At 37.9% G+C, this 23,355-nt stretch overlaps 4 protein-coding genes across 4 annotated transcripts; 3 read left to right on the top strand and 1 right to left on the bottom strand.

Annotated features, from left to right (window-relative positions):
- Positions 1-483: 483 nt before the first annotated feature.
- Positions 484-1,044, top strand: LOC141674315 (uncharacterized). Its single transcript, XM_074481042.1, has one exon. It carries the CDS (start codon positions 484-486, stop codon positions 1,042-1,044), a length of 561 nt encoding a protein of 186 aa, XP_074337143.1.
- A 1,751-nt stretch (positions 1,045-2,795) lies between these two features.
- LOC141674316 (uncharacterized) lies at positions 2,796-3,569 on the top strand. Its single transcript, XM_074481043.1, has one exon. It carries the CDS (start codon positions 2,796-2,798, stop codon positions 3,567-3,569), a length of 774 nt encoding a protein of 257 aa, XP_074337144.1.
- A 5,689-nt stretch (positions 3,570-9,258) lies between these two features.
- Positions 9,259-11,504, bottom strand: LOC141672585 (cytochrome P450 CYP82D47-like). Its single transcript, XM_074479223.1, has 2 exons — positions 10,551-11,504; positions 9,259-10,226 (listed from the first exon to the last, which is right to left on the bottom strand). Exons 1-2 carry the CDS (start codon positions 11,493-11,495, stop codon positions 9,612-9,614), a joined length of 1,560 nt encoding a protein of 519 aa, XP_074335324.1. The 5' UTR covers positions 11,496-11,504; the 3' UTR covers positions 9,259-9,611.
- A 5,910-nt stretch (positions 11,505-17,414) lies between these two features.
- On the top strand, positions 17,415-18,182 carry LOC141674318 (uncharacterized). Its single transcript, XM_074481044.1, has 2 exons — positions 17,415-18,015; positions 18,067-18,182. Exons 1-2 carry the CDS (start codon positions 17,415-17,417, stop codon positions 18,180-18,182), a joined length of 717 nt encoding a protein of 238 aa, XP_074337145.1.
- Positions 18,183-23,355: the final 5,173 nt, after the last annotated feature.

Here is a 23,355-nt window from a genome sequence, read left to right on the forward strand (position 1 = left end):
AAGTTTGTAGCAGTTTATCGAGGATCTTAAGATGGTATCAGAGCTTTTCTCTTCCGCAATCATCTCGACAATCTCTGTGTCGTCTTCATCTCTTGGACATATCGATTGGTGCTTTGTGAGTTTTTCATTTCGCCTACAAACTGTTTGATCATATTCCTACTTCATATCAATTTTCTTGTTTCTGGTAGATGTTCACGTTTAGTTGAATTTTAATGAATCGTTTATATAGCGATGTTGCTTTTGTGCTTAATTGAGTTATCTCAATTGTATCGGTTTCGTAATCGTTTCTGTTTGAGTCTTGCAATTGTTTCTGATTGATATTGATCGATATTCATCTACGTCTTCATCTTGTAATCGTTGATATTGTAGTCGTTGTATTCATCTTGTTGTTTGTGATCGTGTTGTTTTCGTGTTCGTTGAATGTCGTCTATGTCTTCACCTCCTAATTGCACTTAAGCTCAAGTTGTTTTACTATCTGACACAATGAATACAAACACACCTCCTTCAAACAGAAACACAAACACATCTCCTTCAAACACAAACGCCAACACTCATTCTTCCACTTCTATTGATAATAATGCACATCCTCTGTTTTTGCATAATAACGATCAACCTGGAATGGTTTTGATCTCTAAGAAACTGACAGGATATGAGAATTATGCATCCTGGAAAAGGTCTATGCAAATTGCTTTATCTGCCAAAAAGAAGTTGGCAATTGTTACTGGTGAGTTTGTGGCTCCTGATGTTTCTTCTCCTCTTTATGCTCATTGGTGTCAAGTCAACGACATGGTCATTACCTGGATCTTGAATACTGTCAATGATGACATTAGTAAGAGTATGAATTACATGGACAATGCTGCAGTAGTTTGGAATGAGTTGAGTGAAAGCTTTTCAGCAGTTAGTGGTCATAAATTCTATGAAGCTCAACGTGCTTTGTTTAAACATGAACAAGGGAATGATTCTGTGGAATTCTATTTCCACAAGCTTAAAGGTTTCTGGGATGAGCTTCGAGCCTTATCACCTGTCATTCAGTGCACCCTATAATGCCAATAAAGAGTGGGAATCACAGATGGAAAAAACTCGTCTCATACAGTTTTTAATGGGACTTCATTCAAGCTATACTGTTGCTCGAGGCCAACTTCTCATGATGTCTCCTTGGCCTAGTGTTAATCAAGCTTTCATGCTTATTTAACAAGAGAAAAAACAGAGATAAGACCACGAGTCTACTTCTTCACCCATTGCTATGATGGTTAATATGCCCTCTGTTTCATCAAGTCACAGCCCCTCTCCTTATATTCTTAACAAGTTCAGTGACAATTCCCATGCTCATGTTCAAGAATGTTCTCATTGCCATATGAAGGGTCACACTAAGGAAAAATGCTACAAACTCATAGGCTATCCTCTTGACCATCCTGCTCACCCCAATAACAAAGGAAAACGCAGACCTCAGTATTCCAGATTTCAGCAAAATCCTTCAAAACCTGCTGCTCTTCAGGTTTCTCAGTCACAGCCTAGTGTAGATGCAGTTCCTGTCTCTCACTCTGCTTCTCTTACTACCAGAATAGAAGAACTTCAAACTCAGTTGCATTCCGTTATGAAAAGTCTCAACACTCCACCTCCACTCTCCACTCCACAAAATTCTTTCAGCTTTGCCACACACTTGGCAGGTACTGCTTATTCCTTATTATCTTCTGCACAATTTTCACAGAACATATGGGTTTTAGACACCGGGCCCCCGAATCACATGTGCTGCAACATTGATTTGATGCAAGATGTTACTCTCTTAGTCACACCACTAACTGTTAAATTTCCTAATGGGGAGAGTGCTCTTGTTACTCATATTGGTTCTGTTTTCGTTCACTCCGTTTCTGTTCTTATCCATGAGGTTTTATTAGTCCCTTCTTTCACCTTTAATCTGTTATTAGTCCATAAATTGTCCTCTCAATTGGCTTCCGCCATTCATTTTACGTCCAGCACGTGTTATTTGCAGGACCAATACCGGACGAAGGCATTGGTTCTTGGTAATCTCAGTGGAGGTCTCTACCAACTCTGCAATACCAATGTTGTTCCAGTCCTCACTGCTTTTACTACTTCATCGTATTCTCTTTGGCACAAACGTTTGGGTCATTTCCCTGCTAATATTTTGTTCAAAACTCATGTAATTGATTCCCATTGTTCAAGTAATGAATCTGTTGAGTCCTGTACTACTTGTCCATTAGCAAAACAATGTAAGCTTCCATTTTCTTCAAGTTTATCAAATGCTTCTAGTCCTTTTGAACTAATATATTGTGACGTTTGGGGCCCGTATAGGACACCCACTTATAATGGTTGTCGTTATTTCTTAACTATTGTTGATGATTGTTCTCGTGCTATCTGGACTATTCTTTTGCCCACTAAGCAACATGTTTCTCAATCCCTATTTGATTTTTTTTTTATGTTAAAACACAATTTTCCACAACAATTAAATGCATTCATACTGATAATGGGGGTTTCTTAACAATGCTCTGAGAGTTTTCAAGTCATCTTATGGTACTATGCACCAGACCACCTTTCCACACACTCCGCAACAGAACGGACGTGTAGAACGCAAACATAGAAATTTACTTGAGATGTCCCGTGCTCTCCTTTTTCAGTCTCATCTCCCTCTTTCTTTTTGGGGAGAGTGTCTACCTTACTTCTACCTATCTTATTAATCGCATTCCCAGTTCTGTTTTGGGTTTTATTTCCCCATATGAGAAGCTTTTTGGCAAACCACCATGTTACGATCATCTTCGTGTTTTCGTTGCTTAGCTCATATGTCAATTCATGAATCTGACAAGCTTGCTCCTCGAGCATTGCAAACTGTCTTTATAGGTTATTCTATTTCTCAAAAGGGTTACAAGTTGTTGGATCCTATTACTCAACAAATTCACATTTCTCGTCATGTTGTCTTCACTGAGGATGTTTTTCCTTGTCTCACTAACTTGTCATGTTCTGATTCTCTGCCCTTTTCCATACCCACCACCTCATACTGTGATGATTCACATGACACACCACTGGATACTTTTTTTCTTGCTAATCCTACATCAGATTCTCCATCATCATCTGAATTAATTAATCACACATCCACACCTGAATTGTCTACTTCATCTACCTCACCTCCTTTGTCAGCATTAGACACTTCTTCTCCACCTCATATCACCACTGATTCACTTCCACCACAACGTATTTCTTTACGACATAAAATTCAACCTAATTGGATGAAAGACTATGTAGTTCCAGTCCTTCCTTCTACTGTGTCTAGAGCTAATGCCATCCTTTTAGACTGTCCTATTAATCCACAGAAATATAGTTATTCACACTATTCACCTTCTACTGAAGTTTTTGCCTGTGCTGTTAGTCACTCTACTGTTGTACCAGAACCACACACTTTTAATCAAGCCAAAACTAAACCTAGGTGGATCGATGCTATGCAAAAGGAACTGTTGGCTTTAGAAACAAATGATACTTGGACTATTGTTGATTCTCTTCCACAAGGAAAAAGAGTAAGGAAAAAGAGTAATTGGGTGCAATTGGGTATACAAGGTTAAATACTTGGCTGATGGGTCTTTAGACAAGTTCAAAGCTCGCTTAGTAGCCAAGGGATTTACTCAAATTGAGGGGCAGGATTATCACAGCACATTTGCTCCCATTGCTAAGATGGCTACGGTTCGTACACTTTTGGCTTTGGCCACTGTTAAAGGCTGGGATCTTCACCAATTGGATATTAATAATGCCTTCCTCCACGGAGATTTAGTGGAGGAAGTTTATATGGAAATTCTAAAGGGGCACCCTTTACATGGTACTAATGTAGTCTGTCGATTGAATAAGTCCACTTACGGGCTCAAACAGGCCTCTTGTGTTTGGTTCGAAAAAGTAGCTTCAGTTTTATTGGGTCTTGGTTTTGTGCAAACTGTTGCCGACTATTCACTTTTCACTTATACAAGTGGTAGTTCGTTTGTTGTTGCTCTCATTTATGTCGATGACATTTTATTAACTGGGACAGATTCTGAGTTTATTACACTTGTCAAAACTGTTCTCCACTCCTCCTTTACTATCAAGGACCTAGGCTTGGCAAAGTATTATCTGGGTTTCGAATTACATCGCACTACTGAGGGGTTGTATATTCATCAACACAAATTTGTGTATGATATGCTAGTCGAAGCAGGCCTTGAGGATTGCAAACCTCTTTCCCTTTATGTTGACACCACTGTCAAGCTTTCTCCTCATGATGGTGAATTGTTAGATGATCCCACTCCGTAAAAAAATTGTTGGGAAACTTCTTTATCTCACGGTCACGAGATCAGACATTGCCTTTGTTGTCCACCACTTAAGCCAATTCTTACAGAAGCCTCATGTTCTACATATGCAAGCTGTCCAACGGGTTCTCCGTTACTTAAAAGCTACACCTTTTCAGGGTATCTTTTATTCCGTTAATTCTGGTCTTACTTTGTCTGCATTCTGTGACAGCGACTGGGGCTCTTGTCTGGATTCTACAGGCATGTTCAGAAGTATAACTGTGTTGTGCTTACTGCTTGGTTCTTCCCATATTACTTGGCACTCTAGCAAACAAAAGGTTATTTCTCGCTCTACGGCTGAAGCTGAGCTCCGTGCTATTGCAGATACAGCATGTGAATTGTCTTGGGTTACCTTACTTCTGTCAGAACTTAATATTTCTCAACAATTGCCCATTGTCATTCACACAGACAATCAAGCTGCTCTTGACATTGCCGCATATCCCGTCTTTCATCCCAAAACAAAGCATTTCGCTCTTGATTGTCATTTCGTCCGGGAACAGGTTCAGTCACACCTTATCTCTCCTGTTCACACTCCAAGCTCTTCTCAGCTGGCTGACATCTTTACTAAAGGCCTTGGTCGTCAAGCTCATTGGTCGATTCTTACCAGCTTGAATGTTCGACAACCACATTCAACCTGAGGGGGAATATTGCTCCTATCTTATCACATTTTGATAAATAGGCTTTACCAGTTGACTGTGATAAGGAGTACTATTTATCATAACCGTTTCTTGTATATATATTCTGTTTTGTTAGCTCCTGGAGAGTTAGCTAGATCAGATTATAAATCTCTAAACTTTTCCTCTTTGATGGATATCTTATTTCCTCCATGATTGTTGATTATCTTAGTTACATCTACACACATATACAAGTTTGTAGCAGTTTATCGAGGATCTTAAGACTATTAACACCAGAAGATGGATTTTATCTCATCTTTCTCTTCTTCTTTCCAAATGCAGCTATAAGTCCCATCATTAACGGGTCTTCTGGATTGAGTACAAGGTACTAAAATTTCTGAAGCGTGTTACCTGTTGACGGAGGAATCTGGTAACAACAAAGATTGAGGTATCTCGCCGGAACTAAGATCTGTGACGGTGGTTCTTTGCCGGAAACTTAAGCGGTGTGTGGTTGATTGTGGTTGTTTTAGGCTGAGATTGATCAGAGTAAGTGGTGGCTCTCTTTTCAGCTCTCAACTTCTTACCCTCTCAATGTGCCTACGTACCCTTTATATAGGGATCAAGCCTGACGTAGTTCTCGTAGAACAGGAAGTCTAATGAATTTAGACTTCTTACTCCTAAGCCAAGTAGAAGCCCATCCGATATCCATCTTCCGCTAGCTTTAGGAATGTCCAACTATGAGGCCCAACCGCAAAGGCCCAAGGCTCGTCCGTAATCGTAGGACTTCACGGATAGTGCATCTCCCTGCGCAAGGATAACACTCCGCTACAGCTATCTCCCTTGATTTACGAACGCAGGTATAGCCACGGTTCACCCCAAATGCCAGACGCGTCCCTGTCCCCCGAATGAGGATAACCCACCAGATAGCAGGACAGGTGATCCCAAGCTCTTGGGTGCAAAGTGCAGGATGACTCCAAAGTTCTCCAACGAGGACACCCGTTGAATACAATAACAGAGCTCCCAAAGCACACACCAAAGTAAACCCCACATCCCCAACGAGGACACCCGTTGAATACAGGAGGAGGCATTCAATCATCAGGCATACCCCTGGAGGCCTTCAAGCTTTTCACGGACACCCCCCTCCTTGACCGTCTCAAGGAAGGAATTCTTCAGAGAGTACCTGCAACAAATACATTAGTAAAAATAATCCTCTATTGCTCCTCTCCATGCAAGCTTTGTCCTGAATTCAACATCAAAAGTATATAGATCAAACACAGGACGCGTCCTAACCAATTGGGCGCGTCCTAACCTCCACAAATCCAACCCTGCTTTAATCGTTTCTTATAACATGTAAAGTCACATGACACGTCCTAAAATATAGGGCGCGTCCTTAACCTTATTAGACTTGCACCGTCTCCTCTAAACCATCATGCACAACATTTCACTTTCAATGACACATCCTTGCTAAGGTAGGCGCGTCCTAGAGCGTCCATCACCATAAGATTTCATCTGCCAAGCACTTTCATAAACATTGACACGTCCATAACGCCTGGGCGCGTCCTTCCTTGACCATGCACTCTCCCCGCCTCGTAACATATCCCTTCTCAAGTAGGCGCGTCCTGTAGGCTTGGACGCGTCCTAACTCTCTCAACGCAATGCCGAGTGTGACTGTAACTAGCCCGTGTTTGACCTGAGTCAATTTAATGCCAAATTTTGGATATAACATTACCGTATGCAGAAACATATAACGATGAATCTGTTATAGATCACTCTTGATGTAAGTAGAGAAAATTTTATTACTAAACACAAACACCATATACAACCACAAAATTACAACCTCATGCCAACCACAAACCTCCCTAACATCAACTATTTTTCTTACTACAACCTATAAGCTATGCAACTAATCGATATCTTCAACCTTCAATTTCTTATACACCACTTAATTGTATTCACGACTGTTGTCATAAGTCATTACTCTTTTCCTCCACAAAGCCTCATTCCTATTTTGCCATATCATGCATATTGTAGCAGACAAGGCTGCCCGCTACTGCTACTTTTCTTTTGAAAGCAGACCCTCTCAAAATTCTCGTCAACCATAATATACTTTGCAAGATGTTACCTCTCCTTATTCCAAACCAACTCGTAACCTCAGTCATACATCGACTCCCAAAAATACACCTACTAAAAAGATGATCATGGGACTCATTTGTGTTAGATTTATACTTCAAATATTGTTTAGTTAATTATATTTAATTATTAGATGTTTTAGATATTTAGTAATAGATTAATTATTAGAGAAAAATATTGTTCTAGAATTGTTTAGTAGGGGTAGTGGAGTTATGGAGCTAATTAATGGCATGTAATCTATTCACTAAATGATAGTTTAGTTTTGATATGTGTGTAAAGCCTATTTAATAGCTAGTTTACTTTCAATTTTATATGAAGTGCAATAGCACTGTAAAATGTAGCTGTTTTTCTTTTCTCAAATTTTTCCAACATGGTATCCATGGTATCCGAGTTATGTTCGATTGAGTAACTGGACGTCAAAAATTGCTGCTTATAAATAAAAAAATAGAAGACAACAGATGGTAGTGCTGCTACAGATTCACGAAGAATGTGTCTTAAAAAATAAAAATTACATATTTTTTTTGAGTTGGTGATTTGAAGAAAAGTGGAGAGAAGTGCTCTAATGATGATGAGAAGTATATCACTCAGCTTGAAGAGAAGGGTCAACCAGGAGAGAAGTGCTCCAGCAAAAAAAATGACTTTGATAAGACGTGCATCAACAAAAATTGGCATTGATGAGAAGTGCATCAGCAAAATGTGTGGGTGATGAAAAGCGCGTCACAAAATTGAAGAGAAGTGCTTTAAAATAGTATTTTTTAGGGATATTTGAAGTAAGGGGATGTGTTAGATTTATGATTCAAATATTGTTTAATTAGTTATATTTAATTATTAGATGTTTTAGATATATAGTAATAGATTAATTATTAGAGAAAAATATTATTGTAGAATTATTTAGTAGCGGGGTTGTGGAGTTATGGAGCTAATTAATGGGCATGTAATTTATCCACTAAATGGTAGTTAGTTTTGATAAGTGAGTAAAACCTATATAATGGCTAGTTTACTTTCAAATTTATATGAAGAATTTTATTTGAAGTGAAATAGCTGTGCAAGTTATCTGCAAAATGTAGGTGTTTTTCTTTTCTCTAATTTTTCGAACAATTTGCACTACCACACAAGAGACAATCTCCATCTTTCAAAATTCCATACTTGTAAAGTCTATCTTTGGTTTGTACTCCCTCCGTCCCCCTCAATTCTTTAAATTGGGGGACGGGGTTCGGTGTACACTTTAATATTTTTATCAAATGTAGTTGCATAATTTTTTTTAAAAATATTTTTTCTATTAAATAAAAATATAATGTTCAAACTTTTATAAAAAAAAAATTTAAAAATAAATTATGGAAATATACTTTATAATTGCATTAAAATGCGTGTAAAGCATGTGAAAAAACCTGTAAAGAAATGAGAGGACGGAGACAAGTAATTCGCAGTCTGCCTTTCCAAGCTAACCAGGTTATATATTGGTTCTTTGGAACCAAGAATCTATCCCATATAATATATGACCATACTTGATTTCCTCCACCTTGAAATTTAGTAAAGAAACTAAATTGCAAGAGTGAGGTGTCAATCTAATTAACTATAGTTTAGGCTCGGCACTTAGAAATTTTGGGATCCTCCTGGCGTCCCAGTTGTGCTTGTAATAAATATGTAAAATTGTCAAGTAAATTTAGGACAAAACTGTAATCAAGACTGGTATTACAGCTCAGGCCTCAGGGTAGCATTAAAAAGTACCACCCAGGGAGCATCATATGCGACACCTTCACCAAACGTTTAACTGTAAAGTAACAGAGTTTCATCTTGATCATGCTCCTAAAAACGCCTATCCCAATACATTTGTTAGAACTTAAAACTGGCACTCTCCTAGTAGCTTCGGGAGCACTTCAACATACTGGGTACGTATACTATTCAAACAGAATATCTGGCAGAACTGGTAAAAGCTACTGCATTAGTTATTTCTAAATTTTGCAGTAACTGGTTCTTGATGTCACTGAATGTTTGTAGAGGAGCAAATATCAAAATTTTTAAAACGAGCTTCACTAATAATGAAAACTACAAACTACCGAGATTCATCTGTTGACCTCATTTAATACTATAAAACATTAAGATCCATTTTCTAAACAAACCCCAACAAAAAGCTTGCAAGGAATATATGAACAGAATCACTCAGGAAATTCAGCGCAAATCCGGAATCAAGACACAAATGTGAAAGCTGAAGATAGCATTGAACATGTACCACCTACCTGGCATCACGTACGTCGCCAAATACCAATCTGTAAAGTAACTTTTCCCCTTTGTACGTACTACTTCTGCAAAATTTGTTGCGCAGAACTTCTAATTTAAACAGGTTCTCTGGTCTTCATTAAATGAACCAAAACCTAATTTATAAGACTAAAATGAAAAAAAGGATGTTGTTTAACCGATGTTACAAAGCAACGATAACTTCCAATAAAATGTGAAAGAACATTCAAGTAATTCAATACACTACATCTGGTAGCAGCAACATATAATAGTGTGTTTATTGATCTATGCTTCATGTGCAGAAATTGCTTGAAACTTATTTTTCATTGGATATGATTGGTTTTAGGAGAACTTTAAACTGCGCTTTGGAATTATTTAGTCCAGCTGTTGCACTCATATCATCCGGTTCATCAGATGGTTTCTGAAACTCAAATCCATGAACTAAACTTGCTAAAGCCAAGTGCATTACTCGAAGGCTTAGAAAAATCCCAGGACACCTTCTCCTCCCACTTCCAAATGGCAATAACTCGTAGTGATTGCCTTTGACATCAACATTTTGGTGGCTTGTCAAGAACCTCTCAGGTTGAAAATCATTAGGATTAGCCCATACTTGAGGATCACGGTGGATCTTTGACAGGTTAACAATTAATCGCGTACCCTTTGGGATATTGTAGCCTCCAATGACACAATCTTTCAAGGATTCACGAGATGGCAGCAGTTGTGTAGCTGGATATAAACGCATGGATTCTTTGACAATAGCTTGCAAATAAACTAAATTCTTCACGTCAGACTCTTCAACTTGTCTATTCCCCCCAATATAGTTGTTCAGTTCATCTCTAGCCTTCTTCAGCACAGGAGGGTTACTTATTAATAGATATAATGTCCATGTTAAAGTCACTGTTATCGTGTCTGCAGATCCTGTTATATATGCCTGAATGCAGACATTTCGATTAAAATTTGCGTACATAGATACTAGATAGCAATAGACTAATAGTACCACTTAGGATATCGAATGAAAAAATTTCCCACCTTGTTTGTGAAATCACACAAATGTAAAAAAACGTACCAGATTAGGATAATGAAATCCGAAATTTAGGACAACATATTTGAGTTGCAAGTTAGTTTATTAAATTACTAATATTAGAAAATTAAAGGGAAAATAAATTATAGTCACCGACTCATGTCCAAATGTTCTGCAAAACCTATCCTATGTTAGAATTAAGATTCAATAACAAACATAATAATGAAAGCATACCAACATTGTCCCCTTGATAACATTGTCAGCATCAAAGCCTTCAAAATGTTGGGATGCAGAACCTTCAGTAGTAGATAGCATCATGTCCAAGATATCGTGCTGTTCATCTTTCAATTTTCTGCTCTGTTTGTGCTGTTGTAACCATCTCTCGAGTATACAGTCAGTTTCCTTTGCTGTTTTCCGCATTGCCTTCTCATAACCTCCCCAATCCAACCATCTCAAGTAAGGAACTGAATCTCCCACGACAAATCTGCCAAATAGTTCAGTAAATGTATTTATGAGCTTTAAAAACCGAATGCCCTCTTCTTCATTCCACTTATACCGTTGCCCTACAATCATTCTTAGCATTATGTTCATTGTCAAGCATCCTAACCATTGTTTCATATCAATTTTAACCATATGATTGTGATCACTTGTATTCATTTGCCAAAAGTCATAGATATCCTTTATGAATTCCTTTATTTCAGACACTGGAGAATGTTGAGACATCTCGATTTGGTGTGCACTTAGAAGCTCCCGTGTGATCTTTCTCATATTTTGCCAATATGGTCCACTTGGTCCAAGACCAAACAAGGCATAGTTATAGCCCATTATTTCTACTCCAATGGATTTGGGGCGGTTCATGAAGACCTTGTCATTGGAAGAATAACAGTCTTCAGCTATCTTCCAGTCACTTACTACTACCGCTTTCCGTGTACCAAGCTTGATCGCAAAAATGAGTCCATGCTTGTCTGCCATATTTCCCAATAGAACATGAGGCAACTCGGAGCTGCCTAAAAGAGGCAGGTGACCAAATATAGGCCATGAACCCTTAGCTTCTGGAAGTGCCTTCGGGTTTCCAATGTGTTTCGTCATATATAGTATCCATAAGAAATAGTATATACAGATCAAAGAAGCAAAAACAGAAGCTACTACAGCAATCTTTGAAGGGAGAGTGAAGTCCATTTTTGTGTGCATAAAATTTGGATTTACTCTTGAAAAATTAATGGAAGTAGCTATATTTATAAAAGGACAGACTGGAAAATATGTCAAAACGATCTAACCTAACTTGGCTTGTGCACTCTCTCTAACTAACAGACTGGATTTGGTTACGCCTAATATTTCATATACAAGATCCAAAACTTAACAGACTGTAATTGATTTCAGAAAAGATACCGAAGCTCATTTTGCTAATACAAACATCCAAAACTTAACTTCACTATCCGACAGCTGACTTGTCCCATTTACTTAACATTTGTTGATTGCAAACATGATGGCTTAATTATTATTTTCTACTTATCTATATTTACTTTTCAGCGCCAGATTGATAAGTAACAAGGGACAACACCAACTTATTAGTTTTCTGCTAAATGTTTCGGGTTATGTATTAGTTCATTGTACCGTTTTGGAAAATAAAGACTTGTTTACATTTAAATGCATTTCCCATTACCAAAAAAAAACATTATACATCACAAATCAAAATATGTTGTTTGATATATCTTCAGACTTTCATTTCAGTTTTGTGAGCTGATGTCTAGCACTAGTTAAACATCGGTTTCGTAATTACAAAGTGATGATCCTTTTCCATTCTAACAACCGTTCTTTATTTTGTAATTGATGTCTTATTATAAGTTAGGCATCTATTTTTTTAACTATTTGGTGATGTCTCATTTCTCTTTTCATAATTATTATTATAATTTGCGGGTGATGTAATATGCATTATTTTGGTACAAAAATAATAAAAATTGGATTATATTTTCATGCTATAATTATGCACAATAATAATAAAAATTAAATATAAAATTACTATAAGAAATCGAGTAATATAACCAAACGTCAATATTATTCGAGCCAATTCTAATCCAAAACTCAATAGTCTCGGTACATTAAGAAAAACTAAACGAGGTACTAGCTAACATTACTTGTCAAGTCTATCAGTATCTTTTATATCTTTTATTTCAAATCATCTTTAGGGGAAAAACTTTTTTACATTTCATTCTCGTCTCATATACCATCATTTCATCTATAAAGATCTTCAGTTATGGCGAGACTGGAGAAATCGTTGGAGAATTTATATGCAGGACTTGTTATTGACGAAGAAGATGAAGGTGGAATCTTTGTGGCCAATACGGAGGTAGTACAACAGAAACAAACATATGTTCTCATTGGTAAGTTCTTAACGGAAAAGAATATAAATTTTCTTGCCATGCAAAATGTAATGGCTACGTTGTGGAGACCCTGAGAGGGCATGGAGGTTCATGATATTGGAGGTATGAGATACTCTTTTGTATTCTTTCATAAAATGAATGTTCAAAAAGTTCTTGAGGGAAAGCCTTGGTCATTTGAACAAGCCACACTGATTTTGCATCAACTGGTAGATGGTGATGACCCAAACACGATTCAACTCAAATATGTGGAAATGTGGGTTCAAGTTTATGACATTCCAAGAGGTTTTTATCTGAAAATATATTGAGGAATATTGGGATATCGATGTGGAGTTTTATTCGCATGGATTATAATATGATTGATGGAGTATGGAATCCTTTTGTACGTATTAGAGTGATGATTAATGTGGAAAAACCATTGAAAAGAAGATTAAAAATTAAGAGGGAAGGGGATAGTTGGAGTTGGATCAATTTCAAATATGAACGACTGGGCACATTTTGTTTCGTTTGTGGTCTGCTGGGACATTCAGAACGAGATTGTAGTATCATATATGCAAATCCGTATAAGGTTGTTGAGCGAGCTTATGGGACATGATTGCGTGCTCCACCAAAAAATGCTGCAAAACTGATGACGGGTGCGGGATGGTTAAGGAATACAAGAGCAGAAGGTAGTATGGGGACGAAAGTGGATAATAGAGATCCAGTGTCAATGGTGGCTCAGAGCGGTGAACAGAGGCCAGAGAGATTCATGGAGGTGAACGGAGTGGTTAGAGAAAATTACGGGGATAGGGGAGGGATTGAAGTTAAGGGGAGAAATTTCAGGACATCGCATATGCCAGTATATGTGACAGATATTCCAAGAGATAATTTAGGAGATGATAATATGGAAAGAGATAATGTTGTTTGTGATTCGAAAAGAAAGAGGAAGGAAGATACGGTGGAGAAAATACAGGGAGAAAATCAAGATAATCTAAATGCTGAAAATCAACACAACGGGTCTTTAAACTGGTATGTGGCGGGTCCTGGAAACCAGGCCCGCCTAGGATTATGAGTTTAATTGCGTGGAACTGTCGTGGGCTGGGCCAACCACGGGCAGTTCAATTACTAAAAGAAATGGATAATCTTTACAGGCCCAACATCATTTTTATGAGTGAAACTTTATGTAAAAAGGATAGAGTGGAAAAGGTAAAAAATAAATTAGGTTTCGTAGGATGTTTTGCTGTAAATGCATGTGGTCATAGCGGAGGTTTGACATTATTCTGGAGGAATGAAGGGAATATTAAAGTATCAAACAGCAGTCAAAACTTCATTGATTTCGAAGTCAATCATGAGTAGTTGGGTAAGTGGAGGTACACGGGATACTATGGTTTTCCAGAACGAGGGAGAAGGAATGAGGCTTGGGATATGCTAAGACAGTTGGCGACATAATCTTTATTGCCATGGTGTATTATTAGGGACTTCAATGACTTAATGAATGCTGATGAAAAGAAGAGAGGACAGAATTATTGGGCTTGCTGAGCACGCCTTAACTCCACATTAGTATGATATTGTCCGCTTTGGGCTGAGCCCGCACGGATTTGTTTTTGGGTAACTCCCAAAATGCCTCATACTAATGGAGTTATCTGGCTGCTTATATTCTAGTAAACTGCCCTCCCAAAAACGACGTGGGACAACTCCTAACAATCTCCCCTTCACACATCGGGCCCGACACCTATCGATTCTGCCTCCTTCAGTGTGACCAGGCTCCCCCTCGACCCATACTGAAAGTCCATCTGGCTATCTGCTCCCCCTAGGCCCATACTGGAAGGACCGTCTGCCTTTTCCTTGAGCCCATTCTGGGGCAAGCCCATCTGCCTCTTCCTTGGTCCATTCTGGAGCCCACGTGAGATTGTTATGGACCGTTATAACCTGAAGCTCTGATACCACTTGTTGGGCTTGCTGAGCAGGTCCAACTCCACATTAGTATGATATTGTCCGCTTTGGGCTGAGCCCACACGGGTTTGTTTTCGGGCACCTCCCAAAAGGCCTCATACTAATTGCAGTTATATGGCTGCTTATATTCTAGCAAACTGCCCCTTCCACATACGATATGGGACAACTCCTAAAAATCTCCTCTTTCACAAATCGGGCCCGACACCTGATTGTGAATCTGCTCCCCCTGGACCCATACTAGAAGTTCATCTGGCTATCTGCTCCCCCAGACCCATACTGGAAGGACCACCTGCCTTTTCCTTAAGCCCATACTGGGTAGCCCATCTGCCTCCTCCTAGGTCCATTTTGGAGCCCACGTGAGATTGTTATGGACCGTTATAACATGAAGCTCTGATACCACTTGTTGGGTTTGCTGAGCACGCCTTAACTCCACATTAGTATGATATTGTCCGCTTTGGGTCGAGCCCGCACGGATTTGTTTTTGGACAGGGCACCTCCCAAAAGGCCTCAAACTAATTGGAGTTGTATGGGTGCTTATATTCTAGCAAACTGCCCCTCCCACAAACGATGTGGGATAACTCCTAACAAGAATCACCCTCGTGCTTTACTTAATGGATTCTCCGAAGCTATAAGTGACTGTGCATTGATTGATTTGGGGTAAAAGAGAGATAAATTTACTTGGGAGCGATTTAGAGGAACAGACAAGTGGGTGGTTGAACGTATGGATAGAGGTTTTGCAAATAAATAGTGGACTGAGTTATTCCCAAGTGTTGAGGTTCGAATGTATGAGGTATCTACGTCTGACCATATGCCTTTGTACTTGCAGTTAAATTAAAAAGTGTATGTGCCTAAAGGTCATAGATTTTGTTTTAAAAACATGTGGGTGCATGAAAGAGAATGCAGGAACATAGTGCAAGAGTGTTGGAATGAGGCTGGAACGCATAATTTACTTGGTAAGTTGGCTAATTGTTGTCTGAAGTTGGAAGAATGGGGGGGTTTAATAAAAAATCTGAAAGCCAAATTGTCATTTTATCGTAAGGAGATGCAGCGGTTGAGATCTCGAAGAGATAAGGGGGGGGGGTGTGAGGATGTATAATGAGGCGAGATGGAACTATACGAGATTACTAGAGAAACAGGAAGTGTTTTAGAGTCAAAGAGCTAAGCAATATTGTCTCAAACATGGAGATAATAACACGAGATTTTTCCACAAATTTGCGTCTACAAGGAAGAAGCATAACAGAATTCAAAGACTAAAAGAGCTCATGGTGATTGGCAAGATACTGAGGAAGGGATTCAAAATACTATTATTCAGTATTTTGAAAATATTTTTCTGAAGCCGGATGCGGGTGAACAAATGTCAGACAAAATTAGTATTAAACAAATAATGGAGGAGCAACATAATGACCAGATGCAAGAGTTAAGGGAAGAGGAAGTGAAAGCAACAGTTTTTGCTATGCACCCTGAGAAGTCACCTGGAGTCGATGGACTGAACCCGTGCTTTTTTCAAACTTATTGGAATATGGTGTGTAAAGATGTATTCGAGTTTTGTAGACACTTTTTTGAGCATGGTGGTTTGCCAAATGAAGTTAACAGAACTCTGGTGTGCTTAATTCCAAAGGTGAAATGCCCAAAACAAGTTGTCGACTTGCGTCCTATATCTCTCTGTAATGTTATCATGCACATTCTTTCGAAAGTGTTTGGTAATAGATTGAAACCATGCCTCACATCGATAATATCTAACAATCAATCTACTTTTATCGAAGGAAGGCTCCTGACAGATAATGCATTGCTTGCGTTTGAAATAAACCATTATATCCACAGAAAAACTCAAGGCACTGATGGTGTGGCAGCATTGAAGATCGATATCTCTAAGGCATACAACCGGTTGGAGTGGAGATATATTGAGTTGACGATGAACAGAATGGGCTTTCCTCATACCTGGATATTGCGAGTTATGCAAATGGTAAAAACAGTCTCATATAGCTTCATGAGAGAAGGTCAGGTGTTTGGGGATGTGCATCCATCTCGAGGGATTCGACAGGGAGACCCAATCGCCCCGTACTTGTATAGTATTTGTGCTGAAGGATTAACGGGGGTGCTAAACAAATATGAGGAAAGCGGATTGATCCACAAATGTCGTGTGGCACGAGGTGCTCCGAGCATAACACATCTTCTATTTGCAGATGACTGTTATGTATTTTTCAAAGCCAAACATACGGAAGCACAACATATGTGGAGTATTCTGCAGAAGTATGAAAGAATATCGGGCCTAATGATCAATTTTAGGAAATCTGACATAGTCTTCATCCCCAATACCAGTGACATGGAGAGAATAATAATTTGTGAAACTTTGGGAGTAAATGAAAAAGCAAGGCCTGGAAAGTATTTAGGATTGCCAATGTATGTAGGGAGAAGTAAGAAGGAGGTGTTCGGGTTCATAAGTGATAAAATTCAAAATAATTTATAAGCATGGAGTAATAAGGAATTATCGAAAGCTGGTAAGCTGACTTTGGTTAAAACAGCAACTCAAACTACTCCGAATTTCTGGATGAGTCTTTTTCAAATTCTTGATTCGATTTGTGATGAGATTGAACGAAAAATGAATGTCTTTTTATGGGGAAATGGTGCTGGGAGTAGAGGGGTAAAGTGGATTACATGGAAGCGATTGTGTGTGCCAAAGGAGTTTGGTGACTTGGGTTTAAAAGAATTGAAAAAATTCAATATGGAAATGCTAGCGAAATAGGGATGGCGCCTCCTCATAGAAGCTAATACACTAGTCACTATAGTCATGAAACCTAGGTATTATCCTAAAACAGACTTACTAGATGCAGATTTGGGTACAAATCTTACTTATGTTTGGCGGGGCATTTTTGCTTCATTAGAAGTTATTAAATCTGGAGCACGTAAAAAAATTGGTAATGGCGAGAATACGTTGGTGTGGCGTGATCCGTGGCTACCAAATACTTCAAATGGATATGTTGGAATACATATTTATGATCAGCTACGTGATGTAAAGGTTAGCAGTTTAATGATAGATGATGGGAGGAACTGGGATGTTGAGGTTATAGAGGACCTACTGGAAACTAGAGATTGCGAGTTGATCAAGCAAATTCCTTTATCCATATATATTTTTACAGACTCTTGGTATTGGTTATTGGACGATAAAGGAGAGTTTACAGTGAAGAGCTATTATAGAGCTCTGAAAGGGGAGTGTGCAGATGACTGCACGAGACTGTGGAAGAAGATTTGGGCATTGAAACTGCCCAGTAAAGTGGCATATCTGATTTGGAGATTATGTAGGGATTGCTTACCTACTAATGCAACACTATTCATGAGGTATGTAAATGTTGAAATCACATGTCCATGGTGTCATTGTTCAGCTAAAAAAGGTGTGCATGTTATGTTTTTTTTGTGATTTTGCTAAGACAATGTGCGTGCAGTGGGATTGGATAAGCCGGTGTCTTGTGTTGAACAGGAAACTCCAAAAGTAGTTGTTGAACGGGCGTTTCAGCAAGGTTCAAGGGAACATTGTTTGGAGATGGCTATGTTATGTTAGAGTTTATGGCACAGAAGGAACAAATGGGTTTGGGATCGAGTAAATGGCTCTATCTTTGGTGTCAAAACACGGCTAGGTGTTTATTACAGGCATGGATAGAAGCTCAGACCGAGGAAGAAATAAGGAGAATCAGAGGAGAGATTGGTGATCATGTCTGGTCTCCACCATCGAATGGATGGATAAAAATTAATGTGGATGCAGCAGTGTTTATGCATGAGGGTGTAGGCGTTGCAGATGTGATTCGAGATGATCAGGGAGGCTTTGTTGCAGCACGTGCCTTGAGGATACCAGGTGCTTGGAAACCCCGTGAGGCTGAGGCGATTGCTGTAAAAGAATCACTTTCATGGGTCTTTAAATGAGGTCTTAAGCAGTGTGTGTTTGAAATGGATTCATACGGTTTGGATGAGGCATGTAATGGGAGTCCAGGGAGATCATTGTTTGATATAATTGTGATGGATTGTGTTGATTTAAGTATGCACATAACTCCGGTGCTATTTAGTTTTGCTTATCACTCTGCGAATAATTTAGCTCATGTGCTTGCACAAGCTACTTGTTTTATGTCAGACGTAGGAGAGTGGTGTGTCACTCCTCCTAATTTCCTTGTTCATGACTTAGATTTGAATTTGATATGTTAATGCAATTTTGATTTTATTCAAAAAAAACAATGTACTAGCTATTCATTCAAGTCTAAAATCAGCGAAACATTTCACAATGTATAAGCTAGACCACTAAATATGCTCTAAGTTTTGATAAAGTTGAGAGGAGGGAAAAGTAGGGCTTTATTATAATATAACTTATTCTTAATTATAATAGATTAGGGGCTTATATAGCCAACAAATAAATATAATAAAAGAAAATAACATAACAAGGAAACTATTGTAATAATGAAACTATCCAATAATATAATATCATTATATATGTTAATATCACCCTCAAACTCAAGATGTTGAATCGGGAGTTTCCCAATCAAGAGACGAAATCACGTAATCAAACAAATCCAAAACTGGAACACTCAAGAGCATCCAAACAAATTCAAAAACAAAGTTACGAATCCAAACAAACCAAAAACTTCCAAACGAATCCAAAGACGCAATAATAAAAGAGAACGCAACAACAAAAGAGAAATCGTCCAAAGACGCAGTAACCCAAGACAAAACAAAGCAATCAAATCATCAAATAACAAATTTGCAACCATCGAAAATAATACTAAAACTGCATGCGAAACTGAATCCAAATCAAAAATCAAACTCCATAATCAACCCAATACAAACTCCAAATAACCGAATCCAAGTCAACAAACTTTATCCAATCCTCATGTAAAAATTGTATCCCAATTCAAATTATATCCATATCTAATCAAATCCCGCGAAGGAAATGTTAGAAATGGAAAATTTGAAGCATGTTTTAGACATGTTCTTGATGTAATTTCCTTAAACTAATTGTTGGAGGTTGTTCCTTGTAATGAGGACTTAAACTTTCATGTTTGGATCTAAGTCATTTTCTTAATGTAATCTATATAAAAATTGAGTTGAAATGAATAGCTTGAAATGTTTTTGTGGGTTTTATCCTACATTGATTAAGTAAAGAGGGGTGTAGTGCTTTATATAGTACCATGTGCAAGAGTAGTATACCAACTACTATGGCATGTGGGTATGCATGGTGTTATTGTGTACCTCGCGCGCCACCGCCTCGCCTCGCCATGACACGACACGACTTGGGTCGGGTCGAAGGGCGATTTGGGCGAATGTCTCGGCGTCTCGCATACGCGAGGCGGTTTGGGCGAGGAATTTTACTTAATGTTTAATTAAAATATTTACTGACTCATTATATTATTTTATGATGAATATTGAATCTGTATAACAGTAAGGATTTGTTAAGCAACATTCGTTGATGCACAGAACTTAGTATCCGTTGATGGATATCCATTAAAGTTCAGTGTGGATTATCCGTTGATGGACAGATCCTGACATGCCTGAATCAGGATTTACTGAGTGCAAATACTGATGGGGCTGGCTGTATTAGGATTTAACAAATCCTGATATTGACTGTTACACTTTCTGATTTTGGAAATATTCTATTAAATGCAATTTAAGTCAGGATATTTATTTTAATTAATGTATCATGTTCAGTTACGTTTGGTATTGTATTATATACTGAACAAAATGTGTGGAATATAAAAAAAATATGTTACATATGTGTGAAACCCTAGCTGCGATCAATCCCTTTTTCTCTCCTCCATAATTTACAGATTATGGCATAGGTTTTCTGGGCGAACTGAGATCAAGTCGCTGTTGAGCTTTACGTATCTGTGGACGAATTGCTCTGATATGTTATATCCTGGAAGTGATATTGCTGCAACCCAACATATTGTAAGTGGGGGAAATAATCTCTTCAAGAACAGTCTAGACTTCTCGAAGGCTAGGCACCTCAGCTGTTATTAGTTCTTTCAGATTTGTTAAAGCTTCTGTTAGAGTTAAGTGTTCTATTTACTCTTGTTAGCAAGATGGTTAACGAAACTGCTTATGTTCCTAAGACTATTCTGAAAGGAATATGTCCTAAGTCCAATCATGTATTAGGATTTAGGAATAACTCTTTATGTAATCTGTTTTGATTTCATTGATTTTGATAAAAGACTTGTTTTGTTTTTATTACGGGCTCTATCTATTTAAGTGTTTAAATAAGATATACCATAGTTTAGAGTAAAGCTTTTTATGAATTATGATGAGATCATAATAGTGAGACCTAAAAAGATGATAACTCTAAACTTAAATAGTTCCTGGTCATAGGATTACTAACTGGTAATTAATAATCCGCAAAGATCGGTACATACTATGTTTGCTTCATTATGAAGGATGTCTGTTCTCATAGACATTTGTGTGATGACACTATAGCTAGTATGTAGGTGCTTATTATAGAATAAGTTCACTGAACATGACTCGCACAGCTGAACAACTGATGGAGTTCACTCACGTGTCAGCAGTTGTTCACCTAGTGATAGTTGTACAAGTATCCTTAGACTTGAGGTCTTCATAGTCATCTTGTGTACACTGAACTATGCTTTGGTTTAGTTCTTAGTCTTCAGGGACAATTATTAGGGCTCTACTGGGTATAGGAATTTGTACACGAAGATAGTGTATGATCAATAAAGGATCTACCCCTTCCAGTGAAGGAAGCGAATGTTCAAGGCTGATCCACTTATGCTAGATCAGGAATCTCTGGCCAGAGTAAATGAAATTAGAAAGGAGTTTCTAATTTGCATAGAACTACGCATAGTAAATGGTAAGCAAGTGATTGAATTAGATAGGCTTGACACGAGATCCATGCTGTAACACCCCAAAATCCGGGGTCGGGGATCCGGGTTGTCACGAGTTCCAATTCCCTTAATAACACCCAATCTTATTAAACAATCAACTACTCTGTACTATGACCCCACAATATACACACACACACCACAAGTTATAGTCTCAGAGATGAATATCCAAAAATAATCACAAGTTGTTTTATTCCACAATTATATGTCAATACACCTTAAAAAGGTTTCTGAATAAATTTACATTTCTTTGCCATTATTACAATTCATAAATATACATAAATCTGGTACATCAAAAGTTGAAAGCCTAGCCTATTGGTAGCTCCTACCTCAGCTATAGCGACATCAACGCCTATAGGAAACTGCGGAACGTTTCCTATCCGCTCGCGAATCGGGAGCTTGGTCATGTTCATCTTGTCTATCTGATGTTGTGTGATGAAAGAAGAAAGCAAGGGTGAGCAGCAAGCCCACCAAAATAATATGTATAATGATTAACAATATATGAGCATTCTCATAGTACTCATGAAAGTCTTGGTCAAGAAGAAATGAACCAAGCTGAAATCTTAACGCGACCAAGTCGCAAAATAATTTAGTATATATATACATATACTTTTCAAAATCTTGGAAGTCCTCTTCCATCCATAATATACACAGAGTTCCAGTTAATATCTGTATAAAAATATCGTTGCAAGGTGATCTCATATATCTAACCTTGTCTCAACGTTTTTCTGAAAATCTTTGTCATGCATAAGATAATCATTTACTAGATATAAGTTTAAAAGATGAAGTTACAAGATACTCCAATATACTTATATCTTTTCCAAATACTACTTGAACTACCACCGTTCAAGTTATAATTAGTTTCAAAAGTTCATCACACTGATGAGACTACAAGATAAGACTTGAATAGATTCAATCTTTGAAATATTTTGAAGGAAATGAAGTTATGATATACTTCATTAAGTCCCGATATATATATACACCTATATATATACATACGTTTCCTGAAAACCTCTGTCATGTAAAGTATGAACAGAATTGCAATATCCAATAAATTTGGAAAGGAAAGAATTTTGGCATAAACCTGATATCTTGTTGATCAGGCAAAGATACCAATAAGTAACCTTTTCTACTAGTAGATGGATGAATCCCCCACCGGTCATCACCCTGGCCACATAAGGACCTTGTGCTGGACCGCCACCCGGCCTCTTACGCGTTGATGGACTACCACCCAGCCACTTACACTTTGATAGACCGTACCCCGGCCTGTCGCTTATGCCGACTCAATTAGATGGGCTTACTTCCCGAACGTTGGGTAAGTAATCAATTCATTTGTTTTCGCAAAACAGCAACCACGTTGCGAATGTAAAATGCACCACAGAGCTGGATCCCCCAGGTTTTGAGCGAGTATTTAAATCCCCTTTGAAAGGAAGATCTTAAATATAAAAAAAATGAGTTTTGGGGTCCACTCTAACTTTAAAAATCATTTTGAAGACTCGAAAACATTTTTAAGAATGTTTGGAGTACTGCTGATTTTTTAAAATAAATCAGTCCCGATATATTAGAAAATATCTGAATATTATTATTTAAATAATATTCTCATAAAGATAATCCTTATAAAAATAATCGAAGTAGAAGTTTTAAAACTTATACTTGAAATGGATATTAAATAACCAAAGATATACTTATATGAAAGTACTATCTTTATTTGAATAATCGAAAATAAGTTTGATTATTGACACCTTATTCTTTAATAAAATAAGGAATATATTTCAGTAATAAGCGGAGTCATAATACCTCGAATGAATATTATAAATAATATTCATTAAATAAAATAAAGGAGTCATACATCCTCAAATGAAT

The sequence above is a fragment of the Apium graveolens genome, chromosome 7 (genome assembly GCF_009905375.1).
Source record: "Apium graveolens cultivar Ventura chromosome 7, ASM990537v1, whole genome shotgun sequence".
NCBI lineage: Eukaryota > Viridiplantae > Streptophyta > Magnoliopsida > Apiales > Apiaceae > Apium > Apium graveolens.

Coding starts and splice junctions, on each gene's coding strand:
- LOC141674315 (XM_074481042.1), top strand. CDS start 484: ATGAATACAAACACACCTCCTTCAAACAGAAACACAAACACATCTCCT.
- LOC141674316 (XM_074481043.1), top strand. CDS start 2,796: ATGTCAATTCATGAATCTGACAAGCTTGCTCCTCGAGCATTGCAAACT.
- LOC141672585 (XM_074479223.1), bottom strand. CDS start 11,495: ATGGACTTCACTCTCCCTTCAAAGATTGCTGTAGTAGCTTCTGTTTTT. Junction 10,227..10,550: donor TTATCAAGGGGACAATGTTG/GTATGCTTTCAT, acceptor GTCTGCATTCAG/GCATATATAACAGGATCTGC.
- LOC141674318 (XM_074481044.1), top strand. CDS start 17,415: ATGAAACCTAGGTATTATCCTAAAACAGACTTACTAGATGCAGATTTG. Junction 18,016..18,066: donor TCATTGTTCAGCTAAAAAAG/GTGTGCATGTTA, acceptor ATGTGCGTGCAG/TGGGATTGGATAAGCCGGTG.